Here is an 18431-nt window from a genome sequence, read left to right as displayed (position 1 = left end):
CTCCAGCCTGGCTGACAGAGCAAGACTCTGTCTAAAAAAAAAAAAAAAAAAAAAAGAGAAAGCAGGATTATCCTTGCCTTTCCCTTATTTCAGCGGTGTGCAAACTTGAAATACTCAGCTGCAGCCCCAACAGCCGTCTTAGGCCATGAGGTATCAGGAAGATGGAGTTGCATCCTAACTTGTGTTAGAAAATCATTAATCAGGAAGCAATTAGGCTGAGAAGACTCTAGCACTTCAGGTTCCTATGTAAGCAAACCAAATCCAACTCAATACAAACAGTAAAACAAAGCTTAAGCATAACCAAGCAGAATCCATCAACTACCTCTAACTAGAGACTTCATCAATCAGGAACCGCCAACTAAACTCTAAGTACGGTCTTTTTTATTCCTTATTTTTTATTTTTTCTCCAATCTCACGACAGCTTATAACTAGGCCTTTCTACTTTAACCAATCAATTATTCTCTTTGTTTTGCTTCCCTGAACACTTTATAGTCTTTCCCTCATTCCCCCTAGATGGAGCCCTGAACTGTGTAGTCTGGCACTGCCCAATTCATGACTCTGATGGTACCGCCCTAGTGGGGGCGCTCTGTGACAGCTCTTCCCCAGAGACGTTTTCTGCCTGGGCCCTGGGTCCTCCAAGACATCCTCTGAAATCTAGATGAAAGTAGCCACACTCTACAGCTCTTGAACTCTGCTCAGCTGCAGTTAGCACCACATGGACACCAAGGTTTACAGCCTGCACCTTCCAGAGCAGCAGCCCAAGCTACACCTGAGCCACAGCTGGGGTGGCCAAGGAGCACTGCAGAATGCAGGAAGCAGAGATTCGAGGTGGCCCTGGGCAACTAGACCCATGGCCCCACTGGCGGGGCATGGTCCTCTCCCTCCTGCCCTCGTGGTCCAGGCACTCAGGGCCTGTGACAGGAGTAGCAGTCCCAAAGACCTCCCAAATCCCTTTGAGGTCATTCTTCCCAGCAGCCTTTTTATTCTTTATGATCTAGCCAGGCTGAACATTTTCCAAATCTTTGTAAGTTCTGCTTCCCTTTTGATTTTAATTTGTCTTTAATTTGTTTTCTTCTTGCATTTTCTTACAAGCAATTAAGAGAAGCCATGCAGCACCCTGCACTCTCTGCTTAGAGATTTCTTCCACCAAATATCCTAGTTCATCACTCTTCATCTAGTTCATCATCTATCCTCCACAAAGCATTAGGGCACAGACACAACTGACCCACGTTCTCTGCCATTTTATAAATAAAAACAGAATGGGCTTTTCTCTAGTTCCCAATAAAATATTCCTCATTTCTATCTAAGACCTCATCAAAATGACCTTTGCTGTCCATACTTCCACCAACATTCTGATCATGACCACTTAAGTAACCTCTAAGATGATTCGGGTTCTGTCTACAGCTCTGTTCTTCTGGGCCCTCACTAAAATAATCCTTAATGCTTAGTTCATACTATCTAGGCTTTTTCCAGCATGTACCTCCAAACTCTTCCAGCCCCCTACCCTTTACCCAGTTCCAAAGCCAACTCTCCGTTTTCAGGGATCTGTTACAGCAACACTCCACTTCTTGGTACCAATTTCTATCTTAGTCCCTTTGTGCCTCTCTTGGGAACAAGCCCCCCAAAACTGGCCACAAACAAAATCTCTGCAGCACTGTGACATGTTCATGACGGCCATAACACCCACGTTGGAAGGTTGTGGGTTTACTGGAAGGAGGGCAAGGAACACCTGGCTGCCCAGGGCGGAAAACCGCTTAAAGATGTTCTTAAACTACAAACAACACCATGAGCAACCTGTGCCTAAAGGGCATGTTCCTGCTGCAGATAACTAGCCAGACCCACCCCTTTATTTCGGCCCATCCCTTACTTTTAGTTAATCGAATCTCTATAGAAACAATGCTAATGACTGGCCTGCTGTTAATAAATTTGTGGGTAAATCTCTGTTCGGGACTCTCAGCTCTGAAGGCTGTGAGACCCCTGATTTCCCACTTTATATCTCTATATTTCTGTGTGTGTGTGTGTCTTTAATTTCTCTAATGTCGCTGGGTTAGGGTCTCCCAACTGAGCTGGTCTCAGCATGCCTCTATAACAAACTACCACAGACTAGGTAGTTATAAACAATACAACTCTATTTCTCACAGTTCTGGAGGCTGGATAGTCCAAGATTAAGGCTCTGGTGAGTTAGTCAGTGTCTGGTGGGGGCTGCCCTGTTTTAAAATGGAGCCATGTTTTTGTGTCCTCCAGAGGAGAGAAACATTGTGTCCTCCCTCATGTGGCTGAAGAGGTGAAAAGGGGTAAACTCCCTCCATCCAGACCTTTCATAAGGGAACCTAGTCCCACTCATGAGGGCTTCAATCACCTCCTATAGGATTCACTTTTTAATACTGTTACTCTGGGGATTAACATTCAACATGAAATATGGGATGACAACACTCAAACCATAGCAGAGGCCATTCAAATAAGAACTGGGGAGGACCTGCCTTTGGTATTCATGGAAACCTAAACAAGAGAAGATTCAGGACAGCAGTGAAGGAAAAGCCAGAGGGCAATGGGAAAAGCAGTGGACAGACTGTCTTTGTGTATCAGGAGACACAAACAAAAATGTTCACAACAGAGCTGCTCATAAAGTGCAAAAACCCACAGACCTCCAAGCACTCTTCAAGGAAACTGGATAAACTGTGCTGTATACCCCCCAACAGCATTTAACACAGCCATGAATCTTAGAAATGCAATATCTAGTTAGAAAAGCTGGTCCTTTAAGACTGAACATACTATAATACCATATTTATGAGGCTCAGAAAGCAAGAAAACTAAATAATATATTATTCAAGCATTCATATATATGTAACAAAGCTTAATAGAAAATAGAAAGCTGGGTTACAATGAACACAATATCGAGCATGGTGGTCACCTCTGTGGTGGGCACTCCTATGGGTGATGCGAAAAGATAAGGAAGGAGCAGCTGGGAGGGTGCCATGGTGGTGATCACGCTCTTGTTCGTGAGTCAGGTGGGGTTCCTAGGCACTTTCTGTAAACAGGCAAGTGCAGACTATTCTTTCTAGGGAACTGAGGGAAAAAGGGAGAAGAGAAATAGTGTAATAGCTAGTGACAGAAACAAAGTAATGGGAGAGATTTTAGAATAAAAGCAAATAGCACAGTGTCACAGGCAGAAAGAGAGATATCAGCAGAAAAGGGGAAAGTGGAGAGAAGACATGGTCAATAACCAGTAGGCTCCAGAACAAGCAGAGAGGAAGGCGTCAAGGACACTGGTAGAGGGGATGACCTTAAAAAGAAGACAGGCCTGTCCTCCGATTCTAGAGATAAGGAGACAAACATAGGTTGTCGGTCTAAATAAAATTTGGAATAGAATAAACAGACAACCTACAGAAGGGGAGAAAATATTTACAAAATATGCATCAGACAAAGGTCTAAAATCCTGAATCTATAACAAACTTAAACAAATCAACAAGCAAAAAAGAACCCATTGAAAAATGGGCAAAGGACATAAATAGACACTTCTCAAAGAAAGACATACACGATACATGTGGCCAACAAGCATGTGAAAAAATGCTCAACATTACAAATCACCAGGGAAATGCAAATCAAAACCACAGTGAGATACCATCTCACACCAGTCAGGATGACTATTGCTAAAAAGTCAAAAATAGCAGATGCTGGCAAGGTGGTGGAGAAAAGAAAATGCATACACACAACTGCTGGGAATGTAAATTAGTTCAGCTATTGTGGAAAGCAACCTGGAGATTTCTCAAAGAATTTAAAAATAGAACTATCATTTGGCCAGGCACAGTGGCTCTTGACTGTAATCCCAGCACTTTAGGAGGCCAAGGAGGGAAGATGGCTTGAGACCAGGAGTTTCAGACCAGCCCAACTAGGCAACATGGCAAAACCCGTCCCCTAGAGAAAAAAAAAAAAAATTAGCTGGACGTGATGACATGTGACTGTAGTTGCAGCTACTTGGGAGGCTGAGATGGGAGGATCACTTGACCCCAAGGAGGTTGAGGCTGCAGTGAGCCGTCATCATGCCACTGCACTCCAGAGCCTAGGGGACAGAGTGAGACCTTGTCAAAAAACAAAAAGTAGTACCATTTGACCCCACAATCCCATTATTGAGTGTATACCTAAAGGAATATAAATCTTTCTACCATAAAGACAAATGCATGCATATGCTCATTTCAACACTATCCACAAAATAGCAAAAACAGAATCAACCTGGATGAGCATCAAAGGCAGAGCAGATAAAGAAAATGTGATACATATGCACCATGGAATACTACATAGCCATAAAAAAGAATGAGATCATGTCCTTTGCAGCAACATGGATAGAGCTGGAGGTCATTATCCTAAGCAAATTAACACCAGAACCAAAAACCAAATACTGCATGTTGTCACTTATAAGTGGGAGCTAACCACTGAGTACACATGGACACTAAGAAAGAACAACAGACACTGGGGCCTACTTGGGGGTGGAGGGTGGGAGGAGGGTGAGGATTAAAAAACTACCTATGGGGTATCTGTACACCTACCCCCACAACACGCAATTTACCCATGTAACAAATCTACCTCTTGAAACAAAAAGAAAAGTTGGAAAGGAAAAGAAAAATTGAGGGAGAAGGTGGGTAGAGCTAGGCAGAAAGTTGAAGAAAAACATATTCAATGATGTCAATTTCCTTGAGTAAGAAGTGAAGTTACCTGTTGAAAATAAGGGACAGCAGAAATTGTGCAGAGGACTCACTCCAAATGGCAAAGGCTTGCCAAGAATCACACAAAGTTGATAAGGACAAGTAAAAGGCATCAGAAGGCATAACTGAGATTAGAAACAAGAAACTGCTAGCAGCACCATCCATGTGGTTGCCTGAATTTCTGGCTCCAACAAAGCTGCTATGTTCAGAAATGAAAGATTTCACAATTACTAGTGTTTTAAAAGTTGTATTTGTGGCCGGGCATGGTGGCTCATGTCCGTAATCTCAGCACTTTGGTTGGCCAAGGAGGGTGGATCACCTGAGGTAAGGAGTTCGAGACCAGCCTGGCCAACATGGTGAAACCCAGCCTCTATTTAAAATACAAAAATTAGCCAGGCTTAGGGGCGGATCCTGTAATCCCAGCTACTCGGGAGGCTGAAGCAGGAGAATTGCTTCAACCCAGGAGGCAGAGGTTGAAGTGAGCCAAGATCAAGCCATTGCACTCCAGCCAGGCGACATAGCGAAACTCTGTCTAAAAAAAAAAAATACACACACAAAACACAACACAAAAACAAAAACAAAACTCAAAAAAGCTGTATTTACTATGTTAGTTACATCGCAATAAAAAAGTCATTCTCTGCTTTGCCCCCTATCTCACTGACCTTTGATCTGCTCAGATTTTCTCCTTTAACTTAGCTAAAAAAAAAAAAGAAAAAAGAAAAATCTATATAAGAAAAAAAAAGCTACGGACATTTCAGAACAACACTCATCACTATGCAATGATTCCAATTTTCTCCTATAGATAAAAATGATACTAAAGTCACCTGAACATGGATACTTCCTTGATACCTGTGCTATGACATCAGTGAGCAGTGTTCATGTTACTGGGCCATCTCCATCCCTCCCATTGAGAGGAAAATGTATGTCAGGTAAAGAAGCACTTAAAATCCATCTCTGTCACTTGCTTAGTTTATTTTACCCTGCTCTGTAGTTACCAACTGCACTCTGTTGCTGCTAAAACGACCACTGGCCTCTAATATTCAGGACAGTTGAGTTTAGACAGCCTAGTTTCTCTACCAAGAAGACAATTTCATAGAGAGTAAGGGTAGAAGACCTAACTTACAGTTCTTTTTCAGGTTTTTCAGCCACCTTTGGTCTGGATGGGGACGATCATTTCCAACAGTCTCTAGCTGGTCTCCCGCAGTTTCCTGCCCAGTTCACCCTCTGCCTTGCAGGAGTGACTTAGGCTGTTATCCTGTAGGGTAAAGTCCAAACTCCTAGCCTGATAAACAGGGTCTTCCACGGACCTTCCAGCCTTCCACTCTTCCAGCCTTGCCACGCCCTTCACAGTCCCCTAATTGCCTCTTTCCATTTCCAGTCCTCTGGACCTTTACACATGCTGGTATCTGCCTCCAACGCCTTTCTCTCTGTGCTCCCATGTGCCTAGTCAACGCCCTTCTCTCCGTGCTCCCATGTGTCAACGCCTGCTCTTCCTGAAAGACCCACTGGAGCACCACTTCCCACTGAAGGAATTTTTGTACCCCTTCTGTGGGTGTTGTACTGTGTAGACAGCTCTGTTCCAGCACGCATCCAGCACAGGGGCTGACCTCTCTTCATCTCTGCCTCCCCCTGCTTGGCCCAGTACCAGGCACACAGAAAGTGCTCCACAATGTTTGTGGACTGAAGGCTGAATGACCAGGTCACTGCTGCCCCACAGAGAGGCCTCTGAAGATAAAACAATGTGGAGAAATCATGTCGAGAATTCACTCATTCAAGAACAACTGTAGTGCACCTATACGTGCTATGGGAAATAGTTTTTTAAAGGGTACAAACCCGGTTCCCATTTCAAGAAGCACAGAGTTGCAAATAAAAGCTATATTCATTAAATAATCATACCAGGTGGTATGACCAAGTGTCAAGTAAGTTTCGACAACAAAAAATAACTGAGAAAGTCAGCCAGGCCTGGCTAGGACGCAATCCTAGGTCTGCCCCAGCCACTCTGGCTTTCTTATTGTTCCCCAAACTCTAACATCATGTCTTCTGTACTGTTTCCACTCATGACACTTCTGACACCAAATGTGTGGAGTTTTTCCCCACACCAACCAATGCTCACTCTCCAGACACTAACTGGGGGCCCTACGATTCAATTCAATTCCGACACCAACCATCTGGAGTTAGCACAGACCCCACAGGTAAGGGCTCAGGCCCACAAGAGTGCCCACACTTCACATGCCAGTCGCCGGGTCTGGGCCATCTGGACTCCTGACCAACTGTGAAGTCAGGAGTTTCCTACAATTGCCTCCTCAGGTTGGGTAATTTACTAGAGCAGCTCGCAGAACTTAGGAAAGCACTTTATTTACTATCACCAGTTTATTATAAAAAATACAGCTAAGAAACCACCACATGGAAAAGATATGGCAAAATATGGGAATGGAGGTTTCCAGGAGCTTCCACGTCCTTTCCAGGCACCACCTTCCCAACACCTTGATGCGTTCACCAACAGGAAGCTCTCCAAAACCCATCATTTAGGATTTTTAAGAAAGCTCTATTTGTGATCCACTGCGCTGGTTAAAAAAAAAACGCCAGGCGCAGTGGCTCACGCCTGTAATCCCAACACTTTGGGTGGGCGGATCACGAGGTCAAGAAATAGAGATCATCCTGGCCAACATGGTGAAATCCCGTCTCTACTAAAAATACAAAAATTAGCTGGGTGTGGTGGTGGGCGCCTATAAGCCCTGCTACTCAGGAAGCTGAGGCAGGAGAATCGCTTGCGCCCAGGAGGCATAGGTTGCAGTGAGCTGAGATCCCGCCACTGCACTCCAGCCTGGCGACAGAGACTACATCTCAAAATAAATAAATAAATAAAAATAAATAAAGATTTAAAGAAAGCTCTATTCTGCAGGCATGACTGATGAGATCATTGTCCACTGGTTACTGGCACAATCTCCAGAGGCTGGAGTACCGGGCTGAACACTCCAATCCCCTAATCACATGGTTGGTTCTTCTGGCAATCAGCCTCCATCCTGAAGCTATCTAGGGACCTATCAAGAGCCCTCTCATTAACAGAAACTCAGGTAGGGGTGAAAGAGATTTGTTATGAATAACAACAGATGCTCTTATCACCTTCCTTCAGGAAATTACAAAGGTTTGAGAAGCTCTACGTCAGGATCAGGAACGTGGGACAAGACCAAGTATATATTTCTTCTTACCACACGACTGCCTTAGGACTCTCACACAAGATGGTTTCTGAACCTAGGATACTTCTCCAAAATCTGAATCATTCAAGGCTCTACTCAAATCCTACCTTCCCAGAGAAATCATTCCCTGACCACCTACTTAAAACCGCATCTTCCTCTCCACCCAAGTCATTCCCTTACTCTGCTTTTTTTTTTTTTTTTTTTTTTTTTTTAGACAGGATCTTGCTTTGTCACTCAGGCTGAAGTGCAGTGGTAGGATCACAGCTCACTGCAGCCTCAAACTCCTGGGCTCAAGCCATCCTCCTGCCTCAGCCTTCAGAGCAGTCGGTTCAACAGGCACACATCACTATGCCCAGCTTTTTTTTTTTTTTTTTTTTGGTAGAAACGAAGTCTTGATATGCTGCCCAGGTTGGTCTTGAACTCCTGGACCCAAACTGCTTTATTTTCTTCACAGTACTAACTAGTACCTGAAATAAAGCCACTGAAGGAAACCAAAACATTTCACCTCAAAGTAGACTTACTTGAAATATTTTGAGATGGCCATTCAGAGGGCCTACAGACAAAACCAGTCCTACTGTGAGGGAGATGAGCATCTGTAGAGAATCTCCACTGATGCAGCCAGTTTTTCTCAGAGGACCCTTCCTTGTCTGGATCTGGGTGAGATCAGCTGAGTTTGGCATCTTCAGGGTCTGAAACATTTCTTTTCCCTGAGGGCTGCTACCTGTGAGGTTTCATCTACATAAGACCACCTTTGCTAGCCAGGTCTCCTCTTCTCTCCCTCCTATAACCTGATTTACAAACACAACCTGTTTTTGGCCAAGCTTAGAGCCCCCACTCTTTCTGTAACCTCAAGATAGTATAAAAGTGGCAACCATCTTGCCTTCCTTTGAGATCGTATTTTGTAAGACTCTCACGGCACATTAGTAAATGTGTATGCCTTCTCGCCTATTAATCTGCCATCTGTCAGCTGATTTTTCAGTGACGCTTCACGGGACACAGAAGAAGTTTTCCCTTAACTCCCACGCTATATATTTGTTTACGCCCTTTTTTTTCCTATCTCCGACTAGGATGTAAATTCATGAGGGCAAGGTCTTGGTGCTACCTAAATCCCCAGTGTCTAAAACGCCTGGCACATAACACTCAAAAAAAATTTGTTGAATAAATGTTGATAACAAGATATAATATCTACATCAAAGGGTTTTTGTAAGGATTAAACACAAGAGTGCACATAGAGGGATATGAGTGCCTAACGCAATGCCCAGCACACACACAGTAAGCTCAATAACGTTGGTCAACGCTATTATCAGAGGATTCCAGAAGACAGGTCAACATGGGCAGGAACAGTTACAGAACGTTTCAAGAAGGTGGCAGGTCTTGAGCTTGATTTGGAAGGATCAGGATTTTTTTGGGGACATTGTAGGAAGTTGAAATCTCCGCTGCACAAGCCACCGCTCCCAATACTTCTTCATACTCCTATCAAATGCATAGTCATCATACCGTACAAACCACCTACCAACCAGCCTCTCTCTGTCCATCCACTAATCCATTAGTTTTCATTTCTGTATCACTGGAGCCTAGATGAATTCACTACTAAACGGCACCCAGCAATGTTGCTGAATTAGTTTCAGAAATCTGTGGAAAAGAAACAGCCTACTGTTCTGTCCAGCAATCCAGGCCTAAGTATCTATCCTAAAGAAACAGCGTCAGCATTAAAAATCATGTACAAAGACGTTCACTTCTAAGAGAGAGAGAGGGGAAAAAAGTAGCAAACAGAATGTCCACCACTAGGAAACCATGAATAAACTATGATGCGTTCAAACTGTGCAGAGGTTGCACTGAATTAGACAGCTAGTGAAACAATCTCTAAGATATATTGTTAAACTGAAAAAAGTTAGAGAATACACATACGGTGATCTCATTTAGGTAAAACAAAAATTTTAACACCTCACACAAACGAAACCTAAAGATTTCTCTTCAGTGTGTGCATATTACATATAGATACATGTATCAACTCTTCAACATTGTGCCTGAAACATAGTAAGTTCTCAATAAATATCTGCCAAATGAAGACATACGTACATGAATAGAAAAATACTGAAAAATAGATCTGCTTTTCGTGCAAAATATTTCTGTGCTGTTTGCATTTTTAAAAGATTGTTTTAATGTATTACTTGTACAATTAAAATGAACTTAAAACAGTTATAAAAGTTCCAAGGCCTCGATATACCATATCTGGTCCAAGCACCAGGCTCTGAGTAACTTCTCCAGGTAACTAACTTCATCGTTTTGAGCCATTAGGGCTCTAGCACAGCAACTCGACGCTCACTTTACCTCTCCAGCATCAGATCCCTTAAAAGCATAAAGATGCATTTTGAGGTGTGGGGTTTTCCATCGTTCCCAAACACCAGTTGACCGCACGCTTTTTCTAAAGTGTCCTTTTCTCCCACGCCACGACGCCCCTGGAGCTGGGGGTCTGGCTCGGCCTTGTCTTCGCACCCCCGGGGTCGAGTAAGCGTAGGACATGGGGAGGGAAGTCCTCCTGGTGGGAGTGAGCTCGCTGCGCGGGAGCGGGGTAACAAAACTCACTTTCCGACTGGCCCCCTCTCTGGCAGTGATCTGTCTCTCCTGCTCAGGCATCGTCCCGCGCGGACACCGAATTCTTCTCTGATCCGGCTCAGAGCCAAAGGTCACCTGGTCGGCAGAGGAGAGTGTGGTGTTAAAATCCGGGGAGGGGAGGCGCGGAGCGCGAGGGCATCGGCGCGGCTCGTCTCTAATGCCAAGAGGGGTCCGGGAACCGCCCCTTAATTAGGGACCGGGGAAGCTGCAACCCTCGCCACACGGATGATTCAAAGTTGCGCGCCGCCGTCCTCCCGACCTGGGGGCGTGCGGATGAGAGCGCGAGGGGAGAGTGGGCCTCGGACCCTCGCCCACTCCCCAGGAGGCTGGGAGTGCCCGCCCTGGAACCGCCGGCCCCGCCGGTGCCTAAGTGTCCTCTGCCGTGCCGGCGCCGCAGGGCGGAGGCCAGTCCTCCTCCGCAGTCTCAGTCACCTCGCGCTAGTGCGCTCCGACACTGTACTGGGATCTCAGGCGTGTGCGGGAGCGGGAGGGCAGGTGAGCGCCGCAGAGGCGGGCCTCAGACGCAGCTCCCAGGGCTCACCCACCGTCTGCGGGGAAGGTGCCGGGTGGCGCCACGTCGGGTCCGCTCTGCGCTGCCCCCTCCTCGGACTCTGCGACTGACTGCCGGGCGCCGCGGGTCCCAAAGGAAGCAACCGCGGCGACAGTGAACTCCGCACCTGGAAAATCGATCCGCGGTGCGCAAAGGCCAGCCAATGGCCTCCAACGGGCGACCGGCTCTGGGCCGCCGAGGGGGGCAGGCGCCCAGGCGGGGGCTTCCAGTTGGGGAGAGGGGCAAGGGAAGGAGCGACGGCTGTCAATCACAGGCCACGCCCTCCTCAGCCCAACCCCCGCTGCTGTCCCGCCCAAGGGGGCGGGTGCCGTGTGCCACAGGCCGAACACTAGTCTACGTCTCGGCATATTCTATTGGCTGGAAGGCCGTGGGAAGCGGCTACCAGCAACCAATTGTAACGCGCAATTGGCCCGTGAGGGCGGAGCGAGCATGGCTCGCTTTCTCAGGAGCCAATAGAGAAGAGGAAAGTGAAGCGTTTCCTGAGTTCGGGGGTCGGCGGAAGATGGCGGACGGCGAAAGGAGCTGGTACCTGTGCAAGTTGTTGAGGTGAGGAGCCGGTCGTGGGGCTCACAGACGTTTTCTCTTCTGTAGTGGTACTTGCCCGTACAGTGCGGCTAAATTTTGCGAGTAAATGGCCTTCCTTGTCATGAATCTAAGGTAATTTCTCAGGCCAATGAGCAGTCTTCCTTTTTCTTGGGGGTGTTCTATATAGACTGGAACAGACTAGGTCTTAAAAACTCAATTTACCGCGTTTTCTTCTGTTTCACTGTTGGCTGAGTGGTCGAGTTACCTTTCCTGCTTCAGCTTTTTCTTTCTCTTTCACACTCCAGTTAGTCTGTCATAAATTATTCATATTCATTCCTCATTTTTCTTTACGATTGAGCTACGAGACATTTTCCAATCTATCATATCTCTCTTCAGTAAAGAAGAAACCGGATCTTCCTTCTCATCTCTTAGTTTCTCCTCTTAAACTCACCAAAACTGCCATTGTTAACACGTCACTTCAATATAAAGCTTATGTTGAATCCTCTGCTTTTTGATAATCTGTTATTTTAATTTTTATGATTGATGTAAGAAGTTGCATAAAATATTATTTTATTTGTATTACGTGTATACGCTGTTTCTTCTAGAAAAAGAATCTATCAAATAGATGAGTAAAAGGAAAAACCCCCCGGAGTGCTACCATCCGGAGATAGCCACTGTTAACATTTTGGTGAAAAAACTCCCATACTTTTTTCCACCTTTGTTGTTGTAGTACTACTGAATTTTAAATGCCTTGCCCTCCACTAATAAAACAGAAGGCCTAGTATATTCTACCTACCTAGCTTTTTTTTTACCACCTACGTATTTTTGTTCAGGCTGAAAATTTATAATTAACACCATAATTAACACCATAGCTTTCTGAATAGCAGTATATACCTAATTGTCTCAAAAGTTCAGGCACTTCTTCATTTTTGTCCCCTCTACTTCAAATTCTGTAATCATTACTTTAAACATTTTGAATGAGAAAGTCTATTATCAGAGCCTTTTGGTTCTTCCCTGCCATAGGGAATATTCCTCAGTGCTTTACATTATAATGGCTAAATAAACTCACTAACCAGACTTAAAGGACAGGTTTAACTTTAGTCATTATTCAGCTTTTAAGTTAAATGTTTAATAGTTCAGTTTGAAAAGCCTATCACATTAATTTTCCCACCTAAATTATTTGAAGGAATTGCCAGAAACGTCTTTTCATTATGGGGTAGCTGCATTTTAAATAAGCTTTTGAAAGCTTGTCCTGAGAAAACAAACTGTCCTCTGTAGTGTTGCTTTTATGAATTCATACATTCCAAATGTTAAATAAATGGTAAATCTTACCACTTTTGTCAGACTGTGTTCGTCCTTTAAGGCAGTGGTTCTCAAATTGTGTTCCATGAACCATGCAGGTCCCGAGGCCCTTCAATGGGTCCTCAACAAATCTGTTTTTGTAATAACATTAAGGTAATATTTGCCTATTTTACTGTGTTGAGAAGTGCAAAAGTGATAGCGGATAAAACTAAGTGATAGTGGATTTTAATTAACAGTGTGAAAAGGTCATTAATAGGATTTCAGAGTCTGCATTGCAACTGACATTAAGAGATTGCATAACTTGTCAAATGTGGCCTAGCATCAAAGAACAATATCTGTAACTAGGTGAAAAATTAAATATATTTTAAATGTAAGCTCAATATGTATTAAAATATACTCCCTTTTCCTACTACATATCTAAGTTAGCCTGAATTTTCTTCATATACTTCAACAAAAACAACTTATCACTACAGATTGAATGCAGAAACAGAAAAGAGGAGCCACTGTCTGGTTTCACATCAAGCCAAACATTAAAAAGATTTGCAAAAAATGTAAATCATTGGCACCCTTCTTGCTAAATTTCTTTTTTTACTTTGGAAAATACTGTTTTTTAATAAAAGCATTCACTTAATGTGTTATGAATTTTTATTTTCAAATGAATTCATAAAAATTTTAAAGTTCTTTAGTTTTCATTTCTTATATGCTACATATTGGTAGATATAAGCAGTGTAAACCACTGGTTCTCAATCGGGGTGATTTTTGCCCTTCACAAGGCATATGGCATTTGGCAATATCTGGAGGAGTTTTGTTTTTTTTTTTTAATTACATTGTTTTAGAGATAGAGTCTTGCTCTGTTGCCCAGGCTGGAGTGCAGTGGCACAATCATAACTTACTACAGCCTGGAACTCCTGGGCTCAAGCAATCCTCCCATCTCATTCTCCCAAAGTGTTGGGATTACAGGCATGAGCCACCATGCCCAACTGATAATTTTGATTGGGAGGGTGCTACTGGCATCTAGTGGGTCAAGACCAAAGATGCTACTAAATATAATACATAGTACAACCTCCCCAACAAAGAATTATTTAGTCCGAAATGTCAGTAGTGTCAAGGATGAGAAACTCTGATGTAAACAAAAGATTGGATCTTCAGTAAAATTTTTAAGGGTATAAAGGTGTGTAAAGACTGTAAAGACCAAATTATTTTAGACCAATTATTTTAGCTTTGAAATAAAGTGCTCGTGTGGGATTTCAAATAGAGTCAAATACCTCTTCAAGTACACAATAGGAAATCCCACATGAGATTTGTTCACAATAGGAACAAATGAGGATTTGTTCACAATAGGAAATCCCACATGAGAACTTCATTTCAAAACTAAATATCAATAAAATATTTACTTCCGGCCAGGTGCAGCAGCTCATGCCTGTAATCTCAATGCTTTGGAAGGCCAAGGCAGGAGGATTACTTGAGGCCAAGAGTTTGAGACTAGCCTGGGCAACATAGAAAAACCCCATTTCTACAAAAAAAAATTTTTTAATTAGCTGGGTGTGGTAGCATGCACCTGTAGTCCCAGCTTCTCAGGAGCCTGAGGCAGGAGATCACTTGAGCCAAGGAGTTTGGGGCTGCAGTGATTGCTATGATTGCGCCACTGCACTCCAGCCTGGGTGACAGAGTGAGACCCTGTATCTAAAAAAAGCAAAATTTACTTTTCTGATGAATTTGTATGTTTTCATGTGGGCAGTGAAAACTATGTGATATGGTTTGGCCATGACCCCACCCAAACCTCAAGTTGAATTTTATCTCCCAGAATTCCCATGTGTTGTGGGAGGGACCCAGGAGGAGGTAATTGAATCATGGGGGCCAGTCATTCCCGTGCTATTCTCGTGATAGTGAATAAGTCTCACGAGATCTGATGGGGTTTATCAAGGGTTTCTGCTTTTGCTTCTTTCTCATTTTTCTCTTGCTGCCACCATGTAAGAAGTGCCTTACACCTCCCGCTATGATTCTGAGGCCTCACAGCCATGTGGAACTGTAAGTCCAATTAAAGCTATTTTTATTCCCAGTTTCGAGTATGTCTTTATCAGCAGCATGAAAACGAACTAATATAGTAAATTGGTACCAGTAGAGTGGTGTGCTGCTGAAGAGATATCCAAAAATGTGGAAGCGACTTTGGAACTGGGCAACAGGCAGAGGCTGGAACAGTTTGGAGGGCTCAGAAGAAGAAGGAAAATGTGGGAAAGTTTGGAACTTCCTAGAGACTTGTTGAATGGCTTTGAACAAAATGCAGATAGTAATATGAACAGTGAAATCCAGGCTGAGGTGGTCTCAGATGGAGATGAAGAACTTGTTGGGAACTGGAGAAAGGTGACTTTTCTTATGTTTTAACAAAGGGATTGGAGGCATTTTGCCCCTGCCCTAGAGATTTGTGGAACTTTGAACTTGAAAGAGATGATTTAGGGTATCTGGTGTAAGAAATTTCTAAGCAGCAAAGCATTCAAGAAGTGACTTGGATGCTGTTAAAAAGCATTCCATTTTAATAGGGGAACAGAGCATAAAAGTTCAGAAAATTTGCAGCCTGACAATGCAGTAGAAAAGAAAGACCCATTTTTTGAGGAGAAATTCAAGTTGACTGCGGAAATTTGCATAAGTAGCAAGGCGCCTAATGTTACTCCCCAAGACCATGGGGAAAAATGTCTCCAGGCCACGTCAGAGACCTTCACGGCAGCCTCTTCCATCGCAGGCCTGGAGGCCCAGGAGGGAAAAGTGGATTTGTGGGCCGGGCCCAGGGTCCCTGTGCTGTGTGCAGCGTAAGGACTTGGTGCCCTGTGTCCCAGCTGCTCCAGTTATGGCTGAAAGGGGCCAACATAGAGCTAGTGCTGTGGCTTCAGAGGGTGAAAGCCCCAAGTCTTGGTAGCTTCACATGATGTTGAGCCTGCAAGTGCACAGAAGTCAAGAATTGAGGTTTGGGAACCTCTGCCTAGATTTCAGAAGATGTGTAGAAATGCCTGGATGCCCAGGCAAAAGCTTGCCACCGGGGCGGGGCCCTCATGGAGAACCTCTGCCAGGGCAGTGCAGAAGGGAAATGTGGGGTTGGAGCCCCCACGCAGAGTCCCTACTGGGACACTGTCTAGTGGAGCTGTAAGAAGAGGGCCACCATCCTCTAGACCCCAGAGTGGTAGATCCACCAACAGCTTGCACCGTGTGCCTGGAAAAGCCTCAGACACTCAACACCAGCCCATGAAAGCAGCCAGGAGGTTGGCTGTACCCTGCAAATCCACAGGGGCGGAGCTGCTCAAGACCATGGGAACCCAGCTCTTTCTTCACTCTTTCATCACCGTGACCTGGATGTGAGACCTGGAGTCAAAGAAGATCATTTTGGAGCTTTAAAAATTTGACTGCCCTGCTGGATTTCGGACTTGCGTGGGCCCTGTAACCCCTGTTTTGGCCAATTTCTCCCTTTTGGAACAGCTGTACTTACCTAATATCTGTACCTCCATTGTATCTGGGAAGTAACTAGCTTACTTTTGATTTTACAGGCTCATAGGCGGAAGGGACTTGTCTTGTCTCAGACGAGACTTTGGACTGTGAACTTTTGGGTTAATGCTGAAATCAGTTAAGACTTTGGGGGACTGTTGGGAAGGCATAATTGGTTTTGAAATGTGAGGACGTGAGATTTGGAGGGGCCGGGGCAGAATGATATGACCATGTCCCCCGCAAATCTCAGTTTGAATTGTGTCTCCCAAAATTCCCATGTGTTGTGGAAGGGACCCAGGGGAAGGTAATTGAATCATGGGGGCCGGTCTTTCCCATGCTATTCTCATGATAATGAATAAGTCTCATGAGATCTGATGGGTTTATCAGGGGTTTCCGCTTTTGCTTATTCCTCATTTTTCTCTTGCCCACTGCCATGTAAGTAGTGCCTTACACCTCTTGCCATGATTCTGATGTCTCCCTAGTCATGTGGAACTGTGAGTCCAATTAAATCTCTTTCTGTTCCCCATTTTGGGTATGTCTTTATCAGCAGTGTGAAAACGAAATAATAAACTATGTAACTACACAAAACATCTCCCTATTTGCCTAGGCTAGTAAGCAGCCCAGAGCCCAATCTGGTGTTCACTACTATGTATGTAAATATAGCCTGCATACCTGTATCTGTCAGCAGCCACCATCCCAACATACACACCATCTTTATTCTATTTCCCTGGTCCTGACTTTTTGTTATTTAACTTTTGGCATTTTATTGTTTTTAAATCCTATAAACCCTCCTCAAATCCTTTATAAAGGATAGGCAGAGTATGAAAAATATTAAGTTAGGTTCCAACTGTATTGGCAACCCTAAAAGAAAAGCACCTTGACATTTTATTTTAACATATTTTAAGCAACATCTGAAGAGATAATAAACTTTTGCATCTGTCATATATTCATTGGATGCCTTCTCTGTGCCAGGCATAATACTTGGCATTGGGGATATGATACGAGCAAGCTTGGGCCCTTGCTTTTGTAGAGCTTCAATCAACCTAACAGTAATAGAGAACCTTTTAACAGTCACTTTGTGAATGAGTTTACTAATGAGTATTAAGCAGATTATCAGTGGGTTTTTGGCAGCTCATTCAGAGGCACATAAGGGAAGGTAGTAGTATTAGGTCATGTAAATAGAGCAAATACAGAACTCGAAATGGAAGTGAAGAAATCTAAGTTCCATTCCTTTATCCCAAAAATTGTTCTTCCTGAGGTGAAGCGACAGAATGAAAAAGATTTACTGTCTTACCAGACTTTAATGGAATATTGATCATTTAAAAGACATATTTTTTTTGGCATCTGACCCTCAAAATGACAGTATATAACACATTCTTAATCATGTCTGGTTTAGATTAATAGTTAAATTTGTTTTAATCCCATAACATATATACTAAGTTAGGAGAAAGGGGATTCAATGTTGATTTTTACTGCTGATTAAAGTATGTTCATTTGGTAACATGCTATAGGAATTGGAATTAAAGGGGACTTATCCTTTCAATATTGGATTAGAATTAGAATTTTCATACTTGAGTATTTTGTTAGCAGACTTGTTAAAGACAATTCTCTCTTTGTTACTAATATATAAAGTAGATATGTAAAAGCAGACTTTAATTTGTAATTTTTTAAATGTATATATCACATTGATTCTCAACTTTGTCCTCTTATTTCAGGTTTTTTTATTCATTATTCTTCCCTGGGCTAATTGTATGTGGAACTTTATGTGTGTGTTTGGTCATTGTCCTTTGGGGAATCAGACTGCTGCTACAGAGAAAGAAAAAATTAGTGTCAACTAGCAAAAATGGGAAAAATCAAATGGTGATTGCATTTTTTCATCCATACTGCAATGCTGGTGGAGGAGGAGAAAGAGTTTTATGGTGTGCTTTAAGAGCCCTGCAGAAAAAGTAGGTATCCATCTTTCTTAGCTAATTTGCTATATTGTTCCATTTCTTAAAAATTATTGCCTAGAAATTCATCTTTCTTTTTTTTTTTTTTTTTTTTTTTTTT

The 18431-nt window shown here is 43.5% G+C and overlaps 3 protein-coding genes across 8 annotated transcripts in view; 2 read left to right on the top strand and 1 right to left on the bottom strand.

Annotated features, from left to right (window-relative positions):
* ATP7B (ATPase, Cu++ transporting, beta polypeptide) overlaps positions 1-10884 on the bottom strand; it is an 88072-nt gene extending 77188 nt beyond the window's left edge. For all 6 annotated transcript variants that reach the window (XM_011988744.1, XM_011988746.1, XM_011988745.1 and 3 more), the window contains exon 1: positions 10484-10884. In XM_011988744.1, the coding sequence (XP_011844134.1) occupies positions 10484-10534 (51 nt within the window). In that variant the 5' untranslated portion in view covers positions 10535-10884. The remainder of the gene's footprint in view (positions 1-10483) is intronic.
* Positions 10885-11560: 676 nt separating this feature from the next.
* ALG11 (ALG11, alpha-1,2-mannosyltransferase) overlaps positions 11561-18431 on the top strand; it is a 23211-nt gene continuing 16340 nt past the window's right edge. The window contains exons 1-2 of the mRNA XM_011988740.1: positions 11561-11630; positions 18098-18328. Of these exons, the coding sequence (XP_011844130.1) occupies positions 11587-11630; positions 18098-18328 (275 nt within the window). The 5' untranslated portion in view covers positions 11561-11586. The remainder of the gene's footprint in view (positions 11631-18097; positions 18329-18431) is intronic.
* Positions 11576-18431, top strand: part of UTP14C (UTP14, U3 small nucleolar ribonucleoprotein, homolog C (yeast)) — a 24189-nt gene continuing 17333 nt past the window's right edge. Inside the window, exons 1-2 of the mRNA XM_011988742.1 lie at positions 11576-11630; positions 18098-18328. The gene's annotated coding sequence lies outside the window, so the exon portion shown is untranslated. The remainder of the gene's footprint in view (positions 11631-18097; positions 18329-18431) is intronic.

This window comes from Mandrillus leucophaeus, unplaced genomic scaffold (assembly GCF_000951045.1).
Source record: "Mandrillus leucophaeus isolate KB7577 unplaced genomic scaffold, Mleu.le_1.0 Scaffold338, whole genome shotgun sequence".
NCBI lineage: Eukaryota > Metazoa > Chordata > Mammalia > Primates > Cercopithecidae > Mandrillus > Mandrillus leucophaeus.
The sequence above is the reverse complement of the archived record's forward strand: the minus strand, read 5'-3'. Positions and strand labels throughout refer to the sequence as shown.